The sequence below is a fragment of the Scatophagus argus genome, chromosome 17, assembly GCF_020382885.2.
Source record: "Scatophagus argus isolate fScaArg1 chromosome 17, fScaArg1.pri, whole genome shotgun sequence".
Lineage (NCBI taxonomy): Eukaryota > Metazoa > Chordata > Actinopteri > Scatophagidae > Scatophagus > Scatophagus argus.
The window spans coordinates 2,485,646-2,502,164 of NC_058509.1; the positions used below are offsets into that span (position 1 = coordinate 2,485,646).

Consider the following 16,519-nt stretch of genomic DNA (forward strand, 5'->3'; position numbering starts at 1 on the left):
GTGTGTTGTCTAAATGTGCTGCAGTGAACTTTAGTGTGTGTGTGTGAGATTAGCACTGCTCCACTGATCTGGGTCACGTCCTGCTCTGTAACCCACACCAATGTCTCTAAAACAGCACCACACGTGGCAGAAGGACTCAGTCGGGTCTGCGTCGGATCCAAACACACATTACGGAGGCATTCAGGACTTTGCACACGCTTGACACCTCCGTGTGCTTCCTGAAGATTTTGTTTCCCTTTCCAGAAAACTTTCCCGTATGTCATTGTTAGTGTAATTAGAGATCAGATTTGAAGGCCCAACATGTAACTCAGTACAAACTCAGCTCCCCTCACAAAAACCTCATGGATAAAACAGGGATTTTTAAAAAATTTAATACCTGCTTGTGGTTTTTAATTTCTGCTGTCTCCTTTGTTTTCGGTTTGAATGGACAGTCTGCAGCACTGCTGTTGGGTCCACGAAGCTTTGCTTAAGAACAGCAGCGCTTTAAGCTAAATGCTAACTCCAGCATGCCAACACAATCACACTAACAATGTTAACATGCTGATGTTATTCAGACCATCCCAGTTTAGCACGTTAGCCTGCCAACATTTGCTACTTAGCATCAGGCTGATGTGTCATTTGTTTTGCAGGAATTCGGTCACAAACTGAAGCTCTGGACACATTAAAATTTTGACCTGATGATGGCGCTAATGAATGATGAAAATTTCTCTGCCATCTGCAAATTCAGGACTGTGGTTTTATCACAGAGGCTGTCTGTCCGTCTGTCTGTCTGAACCCTCTGGCAGGCAGTCTAATCTCAGCTTGGCATCACTTTCAAAGCTGCATACCAACGTCAGCGCTCGATAAAATAAATAGACAAATAAATTTTTCATTTGGCCAAAGGCTGCGATGCGAAGACTTCGGAGCAGGCGCCCAGAGACGGTGTCACGGTCAGAAAACGACATGTACCCAATACAGGAGAACTGTTTGTCCCCTTCAGGTCCAAATCAGCTACCCGTGAGTGTTCCCGTGCTGCTGTGAGGCTGCAGCGCCAGCACAACTCCACGTTCCCTTCAGGTCAGGAGGTAAACAAAACTGTAGAGGTTTTGAGCCAGATGGTGGCTTTTCGTCGCAGAATCCCTGATGCTAATTTACTGATCTCAGCAGGGCTCAGTCAGGCCAGGACGGTTGAAACCCGTCTTACTTTTTAACTTCTGAGCACCTTTCAGATCGTCTGTTTCAGACATGTACAGAGATTTTGAAAGCAGTCCTCAAAATGTGTTTGAGGGTATTTCAGTCCTTGGTTTGATGCGTGACAACACCTCTACAGTGAGCCTCTTTTTACCTGTCAGCAGGACCAGTAACATAGATTCTAACATTAGTGAAAGTCCTGAACCCAGGCAAACAGGGATTTGCCCTGTCTGTCCAATAAAACTGCAGCCTGTCACACTCATAATGTTGACTTCTTAATAAAATCCTCTGCCAGATGGTCTGTCGTCTAGCCTTTCTTCTCTCACTTTCTCACCGACACTTTGGCTAAACAAACAAACAAACACACACACTCACTGTTACACAACTCTGACATACTTCAGACGCATAGCGATAATGCAACATATCAGGTGAAATGTCAGGACAGGAGTCTGGATGGGAAGAGTCCAGCGTCCCCCCTCGGACCTGCTCCCCAAATGCGATCCGGCAGTCAAACTGTCTCCCTTTAACAAGCTTGCTAATTCATGAGTTTTGGCTGAGGAAGGTTTGGGACGTAACTTGACTTGTTCCTCCTCACAGATGATCTCTTCATCTCAGCTCTGCCACTTTCTACTAGCATCAGGACTTGGTTGTTTGCTCAAACCAGCAGAGACAGTTTGAGACGATAAGCAGGAGGCCGAGTGGGGAGGGAGAGGTCAAAGGTCAAAGTTAGAGTCAGTTTTTTCTATGAAGTTTTCAGTGAAACCTGAACCTCTACGGTGTGTGTGTGTGTGTTTGTCACAGGGGCTTGTGGGCGGTGAGTCAGTGTGTGTGAGGGTAAATTATTGCCAGCTTGGTTGTATGTGTGTCCATACATGTGTGGGCAAACTGTATCTACAAAATGCCAACTTCTCAGGAACTAAAGCCTTGTTTTCAGCTTTGAGACCAAGTGCTGCATGTCTGAGTTTATCCAGCTGACATGGAAAGGGTTTCACAAGCACACGTCCATGTGAATCCAAGATATGGCAGTGACTAAAAATGGATTTACAAGGCTGCATTTGGTTGAACATGATCTGTATCAGTGCATGTGATGTGAAGATGATGAAGAGCGGATCGGGTAAACCGGGCTTCATCTTTCCTCATATTTGCTGTATTTAATTAAAGTCACCCTCATGCCTCAGCAGGTCACAGCTCTCACCCTCAGTGCATTTCTGGGAATGCAAAGATTATTTAAATCTGCTTTTTTTATTTCCAGCATCAAAGACAGCATGGTCTCGCCTCTTATCCAGCCAATGTTTGACCAGCGATGATCGGTGGGATTTTAAGTGGGGTTTCCTGGACCACAACCTGGAAAATTCAGTAAGACTTGTCACTCTATGTCACCGCTGGCTTAAAGTGTCATATTTCTATTTTAAGGTGATCAGAGGGCACAAGCGGCTTTTACACCCTTACATAGGCCGAATAGATGTATCCTACTGCAGTTTTTTTTTTGTTTTTGTTTTCACCTCGGCTTGTTATTTACAACTCCTGTGGTTTTTATTAGACCTGGCAGCAGCTCAGCGCTCTGCGGTCTGTCGCTGCTAACTTTCTCTCCTTCTGACCTCATCGTCCAGTAACTCTGCAGACTCTGCCTTTTCCATAGATGTGTCAAAGATCAAATGTTATCTGGCAAACAGATTATACAGTAGCCAGCCCTGCCACCATCGCAGCATGGGAAATGGAGTCCATTAATATGACTGTGAGCAAACAAATCTGCATGATAACCTAGCAAGCATGCAGTTAAATATCTAAATATAAGAAGAGGGTTTCAAAGAGACTGCAAAGTGGCAACTCTGTTCCAGCAGTACTTTACACAGAGGATTTTTCATTCATTATGACCCTGACATTCATGATTTGTATAGTTTAACCACAGATAACTGGCATATCTGGATGTACAATGTAGACAAAAGTACTGGGACAGCTGACCATCACACCAGCAGGGACTTTAATGACGTCTAAACACACAGACAGCTTTGCAGCTCTAACAGCTTCCACTCTTCTGTGAAGGCTTTCCACAACATGTTGGAGTGTTTCTGTGGGAATTTGTGCCCATTCATGCAGTAGAGCATTTGTGAGGTCACACACTGATGTTGGACCAAAAGGCCTGGCTCACAATCTCCGTTCCAGTTCATCCCAAAGGTGTTGGATGGGGTTGAGGTCAGGGCTCTGTGTGGGCCAGTCAAGTTCTTCCACACCAAACTCATCCAACCATGTCTTTATGGAGCTTTGCTTTGTGCACTGGGGCACAGTCATGCTGGAATAGAAAAGGGCCTTCAACAAACTGTTGCCACAAAGTTGGAAGCATAGCATTGTCCAAAATGTCTTGGTGTGCTGAAGCATTAAGATTTCCCTTCACTAGAAGTCAGGGGCCGAGTCCAAACCCTGAGAAACAGCCTCATAAAGAGGTGTGTCTGGATACTTTTGTCTATATAGTGTGTGCAGGCTTATGCCTGACACCTGGGTTTGAATTTTGCATAATTCACACACCGGGGCAAAGAAAAGTACCCCAAAGACATTGCACACAGCTATCTTGTTTCGGGTGGTAAAGTGCAGCGTCGGCAAGTAATTCAGCAGATAAAACAGTTTTTGCATTGCGAAACTTTCAAAGTCAACAAACTGGATTTCCTGCCCTCTAATCTTCTCTGCAGCCCCCAGTTGCTTTTAAATGCTATTTTTTGCTCTGAATGCCCGCCTGTTTGTGTGACCAGTGAATCAACGTCTTTCAAAGGGCAGTCAGTGTCAGAGATCCATGTTCGCTGTCTGTGTGTGTGTCCAGCTGCACTGGCATGAGAAACAGTGTGTGACTTGGCCGGACTGCGAGGCTGGCGGGTCAGAGCTGTGGGCCGCCGGCACATACATGGTGCTGAAAGGCTGTAGTGTCAAATTTACGACCGTGGATCTATTTTTGAAAACATCTGGCGAAGCTCTGCAGATGGTCTTCGCTGTGTGTGTCTGTGCACGCTTGTTCATGTGTGTGTGTGTGATCTATCTGCATTGGAGTATAATCTTACAAAGACATTACTGAGATATGTGCAAGCCAGATCGTTTTGTAAGGTCAACATAATTAAAAATCAGTTCAAAAATCAGTTTATTTGCAGAGCTCGGGCTGATTTTAGTCTTTATGATGCAAAGTGAAGTCATGAAATGATTCATCGTGCTATCAAACCATTTTATGTTATTCAATAAACACTTTTATTGAAAATGAATATATTTTATGAACTGCAAATATCTGTAATATGTATATCTTAATACTTTATGTATGTCAGCAGTACATGAAAGATATTATGTAATACTGAATTTACAGCATTATATTTCATATATTTGACAGTGTACATTTATTATACAAAATAAAAAGAGTTTATAAAGTGCTGCAGCGAGAGCGAACAGCTTCAGTTTAAGTGCTAACATGCTAAAATACAAATACGGTAATTTCTGGACTTTGAACGCGCCTGAATATAAGCCAGTGCCTGTAACACAGTAACAGCATCTTCATCTTCCTCCTGCGCACTAAAACCACTAAAAGCGTCTTCTTCAGTGTTGGAATTGAACTGAATTACTTTGTCACACACTTTCTCAGTCTCTCTTTGATTGTTCTGATGTGACGAGGCTAAATGTATTGGCAACATGCAGCTCGTTAGCGCGTAAAAATCCATAAATTAGCCGCATCATTGTTCAAGGGTTCAAAGCGTGTGAAAAAAGTAGCGTCTTATAGTCCCGAAATTACGGTAAATCTGTTTCACCCATCAAAAAGGATTAAGAGTAGGAATTAATTGATTTCCAAAGCTTAAACGAGACCATGACTGGCCCGCCACAGTCCAACTATTTCTCAGAATTAAAACCAGAGTTCCCATAAAGCCTGCTGTTTTCATTTTACAAAGGGGACTTTTTCACAGCAGCCTCCCTCGCTGCTTGAGGAGGATGTGGGAAATGATTTTCCCCCATCACCACCTTCCAACTGCAGCTCTCAAACCCTCAGCTTCATTTGAATTCCCTCTCGCAGTTTAAAGTGTACTGTGGGTCTTCAAATGTTTTGTTTTGTCTGATCAGCAGTCCCAATTTTAAAGATACTCAGTTTAAAGTCACATACAGTAATCACGACAACAACACACGAAATAAGTTTGTCAAACTATAACCAAGAATGGTAATAGTCAGGCTTAATAAATCAAACCTAATCATCGCATATCCTTGATAAAACACATTGTTGCCTTATCGCTCTCCTCTCCCCTCCATCTCCTTCATGTTCCTGATGGCTCCTTTCCCTCTGCTCTTCTTCCTCACCTCCTCCAGTCGGACCCTCTCCTTCTCCATCACCCAGTCTCCTCCGAGGAAACTCAGCCCGTCCTCCGGTCGTCCTCGAAGCTGGGGCCTCGGGTCGAGGAGCGACTGGAAGAAGGAGCAGGCCAGAGGTGTGAAACATGCAAACTGGGGAGCTGTGGGTGCGCAGCCTTTCTTTCCGAGTTCTGCCCCAATCAAATCGACCGCGTCCTGTGAGCTCTCGCCCCGTGGCGCCGCCCACACGTCCAGCTCGTCGTCAGGGCCTTTTGTCCTGTCAAACCATTCCTGATATTTCAGGTATGCGTGGCAGTCGCTGGCTGTTTCGGCCCATGGATGACCACCGGTGAGCATGGCGTAGGTCAGGATCCCCAGCGCCCAGCTGTCGGTGCTGGGCTCCACAGACACCCAAACTCTCGACTTCTTTTTCTTCTCTCCGTCCCCCATGACGGCGTCATTCACACGACCCCAGCTGTCCTCGTTTTCGCGAGCGATCTCGGCCTCAGGGGTGCAATAAGGAGAGCTGTACCAGACCTCCGGGACCCTGGTGCCCCTGGCCTTCACCTGGTGGAGAGTATTAACTTATATGTCAATTTTATAAAACAAAGAAACATAAAAAAAGTCAGCAAATATCTCCAATAAATACTTCCACCCACCACAACCCTCTCCCTATGTGGACTGACTTCCTCTCTGGCCCCTGTCATTATTACTACAACCAACAGGGTCACTTCAGCGTAAAGAGCAGATGACTTAATGTCGTTGTTTTTGGAGGACAGAACGTTACCAGATACGTTTCATACTGACCATGCCAAAGTCTCCCAGTTTGACCCAACGGCAGGCCGAGTCACACAGGAAGACGTTCTCCGGTTTGACGTCTCTGTGGACAAAACCAAGAGAGTGCAGGTGGGACAGAGCGCCGCACAGCTGGGACACCACCCGCTGACAGCAGTCCTCCTCCATACCCACCTGATGGATGATGAAGGAGACAGATGTGTGAGACACACTGTGATGGGAAGAAAATGTATTTAAGAGAAAAAGGAACCTGAAGAGAAGGGCTGGGTCTCCTCTGGTATCCTTTCTCTCACTTACTCTGTTGCATTAAATGCGTACCTCAGGCAAGATGACATCGAAGAGGTCGCCAAACAGGCCTGCCTGCTGGGCGAAGACGTAGTGTGAAGGTGTGGAGTAGGCGATTCCCAGGGCTCTGGTCAGGGACGGGTGAGTACAGAAGGACAGAGAGAGGTTATACTCCCTCAGGAAAGAGAAAAGAGAGGTGGACTCACGAGGGAAGAACTTCAGAGCCATCGGAGTGCCTGGAGGACGAAGGAGGGAAGGATACGTGACCCCGCAGCTCTTTTTACGTGTGGTGCGTCGAGACAATAAAGCGTCAACGTCCACCTCCTCACCTCTCTTCCTGTGCACGGCCAGCATGACTTGGCCGTACGAGCCTTCTCCCAGGAGCTTCAGGACCTTGAAGTGCTCCGACGTGTCCATTGAGGTCAGAGACTGAGCCGTCAGATGGCACATCTCATCCAGAAGCTTTGTGGCAGCCTGCACCCATACACACAATTAAGATCATCAGCTGGATGCGAACAAAAGACAGTTCTGATATTACGTCCAAGACCGAGTTTGGTGAGCTGGTGCCATAATAAGATAAACACCAGACAATCATTCAATAACTATGAATGTTTCTGCTGCGTGTAAGATGAATAAAAACAACATCCGAGTGGTTCGAGTGCTTCTTTTCAGAGTGAAACTTCTTGTAGCTCTGTGGAATGTGACACAACTGTTGCTGTGATGATCGTCAGCGTGGCGATGCTGGTAACGCTGATCCTCGGGTATAAACATGTCTGTTAATAGCCTCATGACCCCCACCACACACACACACACACACACACACACACACACAGTGATTTTTGTTTTGTCTGCTGGAACGCTGCTGTTTCCACCACAGCTGGCCCCCTCGGGCTCTGGCTGGGATTTGGTGTCACCGTACACGCAGGCATGAGGCAGCTCATTACAGCTCATTAGAGAACGACTCAGAGCCGCAAACGTGCGGTTTACAGATACTGTGAATTCCTGCTGACTCTTCATTCATTCACACATCAAAAAACACCAGGACTCAAAGATTTTATCATCAAATGTGCAGATTTTTCAGCTTAAAATATAAAAGTTAACATGTAAAACATACAATCATGGAGTGTTTTCAATGCAGAGTTTGACTAATTTGGAAGTAAAATTTATTTTCATGAGATCCAATACAAAAACCTGTTGGTCTCAGAGGAAGCTGAACTCTAAAGCTCAGAGTGTTTGTGTTTGTGTGGTTCTCTAATCACTGAGCCGTTCGTGTCAGTCTGAAACAAATATTTTTAAGACCTACAGCCGTCAAATGACTACTCGATGTACACGTAAATTTGGCAATAAATGCCGTACAGGTGAGCACCTGTACCTGTGCCTGTCATCTGTACCAGATTCCAGCTCAGATCTGTGTTAAACATTCAGATTGTGCTGATGGTGTGCGCAATGGCGTCCGGCGGGCGCCCGGCGCGGACCAGCAGGTCTTTAGGGGGTATTCAGTGAGCAGCATAGCCGACGCGCTCGGAGCTGCTCGGGTTTAGACGAGTGTAAGAGGAGGTGACACCAGTTTGAGCCAGCACAGAGCGAGTCCAACAGCTGGGACTGTGGGCTGAGCGTTACGTAAGACAAGGTGTGAGTGTGTGTGTGTGTGTGTGTGTGAGGGATAAATGTCCCGATGATGTCCTCTACATGGAAATGGATCTGTGGACCACAAACACTAGTGTGATGAATGACAGGATGTTCTGTGTGTGTGTGTGTGTGTGTGTGTGTGTGTGTGTGTGTGTGTGTAAGAGAGAAAATGAAGAGTGTATTGGGACACACACACTTCCGTCAGCACTGGCACACATCCAGAAATAAACCTGTTAATGCAAATGTCAATGCAAAAACCTGTGTGTAATCAATATGCCAAAAATTATCTTTGGGAGGAATTACTTTGATTTAATCTGAACTTTACAGGCTGCCAAAAGCCCATCAGGACTGCAGTGGTAAAATAAATGTTAAAAAATGTTCCAACAAAATACCTCAAATTTCTGTCATTTGCGTAAAGATTTCACTTAAACAAATGTATTTTAAAATGTGCATCACAGTGCACTTCAAGTCGAATCCCACATCAGACACAATTCCTGAATTTAAACAAATATTAAAAAAGATGTAAATATTGATTACACTCCACATACATGAGATTCTACCTGATTCTATCTGATAAATAAGTGTTATTTAAAGGGTCAGTTCATCCAAAGTACACATATAACAGCAGACAGTTTTATTTGGGATTATTATCATCATGCTATCATTAGAAAGCAGTTGAAACACGTCTCAGAACCTGCTCTCAAACTGAGCGGACTGACCCTTTAGTGTATGAAAAGTCAAGCTGGTCTTTGTGTGGGGGAATCGGGTTCGACTTACTGTCATTTTGCAGCTGTGGTTCAGTTCAGTTCCAGACTCTGTCGTAAATGTAAGTTTCCGTCCTGATCTTCACTCAGCAGGTGCACCTGTCAGGAAACACCTCTCGGATCCCCACCTGCTCCGTCTTCTCTCCACCTTCAGCGCCGAACGCCACACTCTGCAGCAGCGACGAGCTCGATGGAGGATTTCACGTCTGCTGCTGCAACTTTTATCCCAAAGTGATCCGTCCTCACCACCACTCCTCCCCCTGTCGAGTGTCACCCGTGTATGTGTGTGTGTGTGTGTGTGTGTGTGTGTGTGTGTGTGTGAGAGAGAGAGAGTGAAGGAGAGAAAGTGTGTGTTCTTCCTATTTTACATCTCTCAGTTCTGCATCAATGTCTTCCTTCCTACTTTGACTGCATGTGCTGCATGCTTGTGTGTGTGTGTGTGTGTACTTCTATCTTTATGAAGACCGGTTTGAGTTTTATTCCATGAGTGTGAGGGCATGTTTAGGTCAGGGTTTCTGCACATGTTGAGTACGAACAGACATGTGTGTGTGTGTGTGTGTGTTTGGACTGAACAGCACAATCAGGCTTCAGTAGCACAGCTTGGTTAGATCACTGATTCAGGTTCAGGGTTTGAGTTCAAATGAGTGCTGTGGTTTGGCTTAAAGTGACGACTCTGCTTCGTTAAGGTCAGCAGAGCTTTGTGGTTCTGTCTGCAGTAATAAGAACTTTGTTGAGGCCGTGGAAAGACTGTGGTCGTGATTAAAAGGAAGCAGGAAAGGAACAGCGACAGCTTGAGTTAAAGTCAGGTTTTTTTCTGGGTTTTGTTACTTGACCCCAAACACATATCATTTTGGGGAAGTGGCTGAAGTGGCTGAAGCACGTCGTTCCTCCAGGAATGACAGAAGTGAAAGATTGTTCAGGAAGTTGATGAGTAAATGTGGTTTTGTTGCATGTAAATGACATACATTTGCTCTGTGTGGCACAGATTCACTCATTCGTTCTCCAAACAAATACACCTACTGAGCTGCTGGGTGGTCTGGCAACAGGAGGAACAACATCAAATAATTTATGATTTATTGAGGAGCTAAAATAATGAACCTCAGTATGCAGTTTTATAAAACTACAATCTGCTGTTGTTTTTAACAGGTTTATTGTTGTATCAGGTCCTCTTTGCAGAGGGAAAACGCGGGAAGCGTGTCGTTTCCTCTCGTGACGTCCAGACGACACAAAGCTGTTGTGATCCGTCAGTCAGCGAATTATCGCCTGTCGCTCTCACTCTGTGCACACAAAACACGTATTCCTCTCTATCCAGCTAAAGGATTTTCATCTAAAACCCAGAACCCTCTGGGGGCTGCAGCGCTCGGCCGCAGTCCAAACAGCACAGCGCTGACCGGAGGCCTGGCGTCGGGTTACAGGCCGAGTCGGTCTGTGCGTGAGATCATCCACCCGAGGTCACATGTCAACACGCCGACATTATGCAAGTCACCGGGTGTAACTTTGTGTCATTCACGGCTGAACGGTCGCGGTCTGCGAGCTCCCATGTGTGTCATGCACGCGGACACTTTTAACTTTTCCACGAGATGTGGCGTTTTAATGATCCTGTGGCGTCTGTCAGAGCTGCTGTGTTCCTGTCATCAGGTCAGCTGCTTTTTCATGCCAAAAGTAAGAGATGAGAAAGCGTCAGGTCTTAATAATCTCCTGTAATTTGGGACTAAATATATGACAGAGACAAAGTCAGGGAGGTGTGCTGGCTTTTACTGCTCTGTTAAACCCAAATAAAAACTACATTCACCATTCTTTTATTATTGGAGATTCTTCATATATGCAGAATTGTCTGCGGAAGTCTGCATTTTCTCTAGTTTCATTTTAACTTTGTTAGTTTTATTGAATTTAATTCCAGTTCCAACTAGAACCCCAAACTAACAAGAAAAAAAAATAAAATAAAGAGGGGAACGTTTGGTTTTGAGTGGCTAACTTCATTTACTTCTAATTTCAACAGAAAGGAAATCACAAAGCAACAAATCAACCGTTTACAAGCCCTGAAATGTTCGTGCATTAATCTGTTCATGATGTGTGTCCTCTGGTTTAGCTGTGAGGGCTAAACGACTGAGAACCGAAGCCACCATTTGGTGGTTTGTTCAAACAATGTTTGAGTTTCTTGTGTTGCTTTTGCCCCACAAATCTTTGTTGGCTTGGCATCTTAGCAAAGTGGCTGCAGTTGTCTGCATCTTAACAGTCTTGCTGTCAAGTCAGATTCCAGCTGACACTGACCCAAAACAACCACAGACACTTTCGAATGTCCAAAGCCACAGGACTCACTGACACAAAGACAAACAAAGACACCAGCAGTCTGCTTCCACTGCTGAAGCGTCTCTGCAGGCTCAGGGGCTTTTTAACACTTTCCTCCCAGGTGCACCTCATTGAGCAATCAGGATGCAGCACACCTGGGCAGAGCTGGAGAGGACAAACAGCACAAGAAACACATACAACCATAACACCAACCAAGTCTGTCGTTTAACTAGATTTTAAAAAAAGAAAAAGGTTGACTTCAATCAGTTTTTCAGCTTTTAAGATCATTGATTCGGTGTTGATATTAAGCAGTCGGCAGTCAGATCTGTTCTCAACACTTTATTAATGACTTCATGTTAAACATACAAAAGTAAAACCTACAAAATGTATAAATAGCATTGTAAAAGTCATGGCGACATTACCTTATTATTATTATTATTATCATTATTATTTTATTATTATTATTAAATAATACATAACATTAAAAACAGAGATGCCTGCATCTCACACTATACAAAACATTATAAAAAGCTCATAAATATCATCCTAAATAAGTAAAAAACAAAACAAAACAAAAACACTACAAAAATAGAAATTGTTCCACAACATTTGCTTGTCGTTGAGCTCATTGAGTCAACACACAGCAGGCACTGAATGTAAACAGTCTGAAAGGGAGTGAAGGCAACAGGTGGGAGGACCTCTGCACAGTGCACCGAAAAGCTACATGCAAAACATACATAAATATAAAATACATCAAACACATGCGGTCACCTTACATTCTGTTTTACGGCTGAGCTGATGTTCGCGTGGCGAGCAACACAAATGAGCTGATGAACCCGCACGTCACCACGCGTTAGCAGCCAGCAGCTCGGACAGCTTGTGTTTAGGCTACTTGACCTAATTGGAATTTTGAATTTTGAAATAAATCTTAGAGGAATGTCAATGTCTGCACCAAATTTCATGGCATTTCACCCAAAAATTCACCAACTTGAACGCCTGTTGTGACAAATTCTGTGCCTAACGAACCGCTATGTGTTGAAACATTTGTCAGAATAAAACTTTGACCAGTGGGTGGCGCTGCAGGAAAAGTCAGGGGATCGTCAAAGTCATTGCGGTGCATCCCTGGGCCACCATGAGTGTCTGAGATATTTCAGTCTGCACCAAAGCAGCGGACCGACCGATTACCAGTTAGCTAATTAGCATCCCTCAGCTCATGCTGCTCGCGTGGCTGGAAAGCCTTCCTGGGTAAAAATGATTTAAGTGAACAGTGGGCTTGTGGGAAAACATTATTCAGCTGCTTATGTGCTGAAGGCAGAGGTTTAATGTCTAGGGCAGCTGGATAGTTTCTGCAGATGACGTAACACTCTTTTCGACCAGTTGCAAAAGACTTGCAACTGTCCAGAGATCTCGACGGAGAACTGGAGCACGTCAAAGGCGGTTGAGATGACAGGAAGGGCGGGAGGCGGCGGCGGCTGAGGAACCTCTTCACTGATCTGGAGACACGAAAAACAGACGAGATTCAGGAGTCGGAAATCAAATCAAATATGGTTCTTTAACCGCTGAATGGACTAATTCGCTCCACCTGAACTGAATGGGGATTTCACTCCTGGATAACAGGAAGTGTCACGTCAGAGCTCATTTATAAAACACTTCCACAAAATCCTTCTTTTATTCTTCTTACTATGAAGTGAACTGAACCACATGATGATCCACATTGGATGTGTGGTTTTTATCTTGGGGTGAACTTGTCTTCCAAACAATGGATGTAAATGAACCGAACCACACCGGTCTGCTCACCTGTTGAAGAGCTGCAGTGAGAAGGTTGGAAAGCTGTCGGAAGTGAGTGCTGGCGTCCTCTGCTGACTGGGAGGGCAAACTGATGTTTTCTTTGGCTGTTTTCAACCAGTCAACGTGCAGACTGAAGGACTGAGTGAACACATAGAGCTCCGAGAGAGATTTGTTCACCTGAGGGGACAGAGAGAGAGAGAGATGGAAATAAATATACTGTGCATACTACTGCAGTTCTGAAATGAATATCTCCAATCCTGAAACTTCACCTTGCGTGAGCTGAAAAATCCAGCATTGTGTTGAATGTGAGGAAGATTATTCAGTCTGTCTTCCACGTCATTAAAGTTTGTGAGTTCCTCATCTGTCTGTTGGAAACACAGAAGAAGTCAAGTTTGCTTTAAAAACACCTTAAATCAGTAATTCAGATTAATAAAGAGACTCTTTGTTTGGTTTCTCATGTTTATCCGTCTGTCTGATTGCTTTGTGTTGTGTGTATAGAAATAATCCTAATAAAACTGATATTCAAACGCTGATTTCTTTGCCTCACGGTGGCTAAAGTTGCTGCCTGTGAAAACATTTTCAGTTTACTTCTACAGTCAGTCCTCTTCAGCCATCGTGGCGTTGTGTACACGCAGGCGTAAAATCTTACCAAGCCATGCAGCTTTTTGGTTAAGATCATCAGCCTCTCCACCTGAGGGATCATGGATCTGAACATGCCACAGAGGGACGGACTGCCGGTGGGACGAGAGGACGAGTGGACAAACAGCTCGGCCAACAGCAGCAGGTGGAGGAGACAAGGGGTGAAGTCGTGGATTACTGAAAAGACAAAAGAAAATGAAAGACTGAGTGTTTCTGTATTTAGTCTGTGATTTCTCTAACTGCAGTGGCTGCAGTGTTTTGAGCTCTTCTGGCCACCATAGCTCTAACATGTTTTTTTTTGTTGTGGGACAAATCAAAGAGCATGATGCATGTGTGTGTGTCTCTGGGCTGCAGCAAGTCAGACCTGGTGTGTGTGTGAATCAGCAAGAAAACCACAAGGCAGCAAGGAAACATGTTTTCATTCCCCAACTAAACTTGACTAATGCAGCGGCACTCGTCTTCTGCTCTTGTGAACGTCTCAGTCTGTGCATAATCATAGCAAACTAAATAAATGAGATGTCATGCAGAGCTGAATTCACCGTCACAGATCCAAAGTAAAGCGGCGGTTCAGATCTGAGATGGAAGGTGTGACAGAAGGAGACCAAAAACAGGTCAGACTCTGATTTGCTGTTCAGCGGCTGAACGTGTGCGAATGTGAGGGGAGGAAACAGATTTCTGCATGCTGATGACTTTTGTTTCTGAGAAATGTACACACAAGGTTAATAGGTCAGTGATTTGCTGTCTGCGTGCGTCTAAACATGAGCTGTGCGACTACTTTTTGTGTATTCTGTTCCCGTTGAAGACTGGCGTTTATGTTTTCCTGGTAAAAGACGTCTTGTGGTCCCGCGACGCAGGACACATTTTCACATGTGAACCCCACGCGTTCATGTGTGATCCGCTTTGCTCCACGTGGAAAGTGCTCATCTTTGGAGGTAATATTCTTCCACCAGCTCTTAGCGAGCAGGTCCACGTTGTTTTGGACGGGACCCTCCCTCCCTCCCTCCTGGTTCACAGGGTATTTTTAGAGCTTTTTCACTGAATAAACGTTCCTGTTGCTGCTGCTTGAATGAGGTTAATGAAGCAGAAGCTGTGGGCTGTAAAAGCAACACAATAAGCTGAATGACGCTTGAAAGCACCATAGAGCTGCTGAGAACTTAAGACTCTGGTGGTAACTCTGTACGGGTTCATCACCGTTCACTGACAGAAAACATTTTAATAAGTGCAGCTCTGTTGTATTAGTTTAGAGATTTGAAAAAATGCATTACGGAGACAGAAAATGAGCCAAACGCCGAATGCTGTCACTTACATCCTGTGCTGATGCTTCGGTATGAAGACTTGTTTTAATTTGGGTTCAGTCAGAGAAAGAAACTGTTGTAGGTGCTGTTGAAAGGTGATCCACAAGCCAGCCTGCCTCGAATGAGAGGGCCTCTTGTGTTAATGAAATGCATGTAAAAGAATCATAAAGCTGTCATTGTCTTTTAATCCAGAACTCCTTCAATCAATCAGCCAGTGAATAATCCTCCCCCAAAGCCTCTGTGGTTTGTTTTGTCTTTGCCTCTTCGGTTTTCTTCAGTCAACAATGATCTCCGTTCAAACAAATAACACTTCAATCAAGATTATTTTTCAATTTATCTACAGCCTTATGCAACTTCAAAAATCCCATAACCCAGAGCGACAAAGAAGTGAGCTGTGTGTTAGTGTTAGGTCAGGGTGAAGGAATGAGAGGTATGCTGTGGGTTTTTCTTTTTTTCCCAGCCTGCTCCGGGCCTCCTGTTGGAAAAGGACGGCGAGCTGGCCGAGGCCTCTGACTCACGCTCATCGGCGCGGTGACATCAGCCGGCAGACGCCTCAGGCTGCGCTCTTTACAGAGAAAACATCCACTTTGCTCTGAGTGTCTGACACGCTGCCGTCTAAACACTTTTACTATCATTGACATTCACACGCCCACAGCAGGTGCCACTTGGTGTTTTCCTCAGGCCAGAGGTCACCGTGAGGGGACGGCAGTCCGGCTCCTGGAGACTTTGGAGATTAGACGTAACACGAGCCACAAAGTTTAGCAAATGACTCAAGTCTTGAGATTTATTTTGCTTCTATGCAACAACCCCTCATTGTTTCAGCTTCACCTTCCCCTTGAGCTTTTCTTTGTTTTAGTTTATTTTTTCTTCTATAGGGACAAAGTTTGCTCTTCTGGTGTTTCTTTGACTGGCTGAAACCTTGAACTTAACTTGCTTTTATTTATCGCTTGGTTATTTAAGTTTAAAGTTAGGTTCTAAGTTACATTTGTTTGTTGAGACATTTTAACAAACACAACAGCTAACAATTGAAATGAATGTACAAAGAGGTAATTACAGAATCTAAATATGTTTAAAGGCCATTGATGTGTTTACACAACCTACACAGTCCAGAGTCCACACTCCCTCTTTTTAGAAGATTTTTTCTTGTCTCAGTAATGGGAAACAGGAAACATGAACAGCTGCACTCAGTGAAAGTATGTGACTCTTATTCCAAGATGTGAAATGTCAGAAAAATAAAATAGTGTATCATAACTGTCTCAGTGTGAGTTTAGACTTCCAGCCCACAACAGTCTGGTCTGCCTGACAGCGTGAGCTCAGGTGAGGTAACACCTGGACGTGAGACCTTTCGCTTCTCCTGGACTTCACCTGATCACGTGAGAACCTGCGCTTCGACTGCAGCAGTGAGATGATTTCTGGAAGCGGAGAAACGTTCAAACACTGAGCACATTCAGAGCCCTGAATGACAACAAACAGATGTTCGCTTCCAGCTTGCTGCCAAATTAAATAACACTTATTGCATCACAGTCTCTCCACATCCAGTAACAGACTTTATGTGAGCTT

The 16,519-nt window shown here is 44.6% G+C and overlaps 1 protein-coding gene and 1 long non-coding RNA gene across 4 annotated transcripts; one reads left to right on the plus strand and one right to left on the minus strand.

Moving 5' to 3' along the window:
- The first annotated feature begins 778 nt into the window (after window positions 1–778).
- On the plus strand, window positions 779–5,632 carry LOC124074797. 2 transcript variants are annotated; one of them, XR_006845919.1, is made up of 3 exons: window positions 779–1,076; window positions 2,423–2,526; window positions 5,494–5,632. It is a non-coding gene; the product is annotated as an uncharacterized LOC124074797 (long non-coding RNA). The 2 variants fall into 2 exon arrangements; XR_006845918.1 differs by having other exon boundaries at window positions 784–1,064.
- On the minus strand, window positions 4,489–9,216 carry si:ch211-171h4.3 (serine/threonine-protein kinase SBK2). 2 transcript variants are annotated; one of them, XM_046418066.1, is made up of 5 exons: window positions 8,962–9,216; window positions 6,885–7,029; window positions 6,589–6,791; window positions 6,283–6,444; window positions 4,489–6,042 (listed from the first exon to the last, which is right to left on the minus strand). In XM_046418066.1, the coding sequence occupies exons 1-5, from the start codon at window positions 8,965–8,967 to the stop codon at window positions 5,413–5,415; spliced, it is 1,146 nt and encodes a 381-aa protein (XP_046274022.1). In that variant the 5' UTR covers window positions 8,968–9,216; the 3' UTR covers window positions 4,489–5,412. The 2 variants fall into 2 exon arrangements, with proteins under 2 accessions (XP_046274022.1, XP_046274021.1); XM_046418065.1 differs by having other exon boundaries at window positions 6,589–7,029; window positions 8,962–9,215.
- Between the last annotated feature and the right edge of the window lie 7,303 nt (window positions 9,217–16,519).

Excerpts from the sequence above, each read along its gene's own strand:
- si:ch211-171h4.3 (XM_046418065.1), bottom strand. Across the intron at positions 6,445-6,588 it reads TCGATGTCATCTTGCCTGAG|GTGGGTATGGAGGAGGACTG; the intron begins GTACGCATTTAA and ends ATCATCCATCAG. Across the intron at positions 6,043-6,282 it reads AACTGGGAGACTTTGGCATG|GTGAAGGCCAGGGGCACCAG; the intron begins GTCAGTATGAAA and ends ACTCTCCACCAG.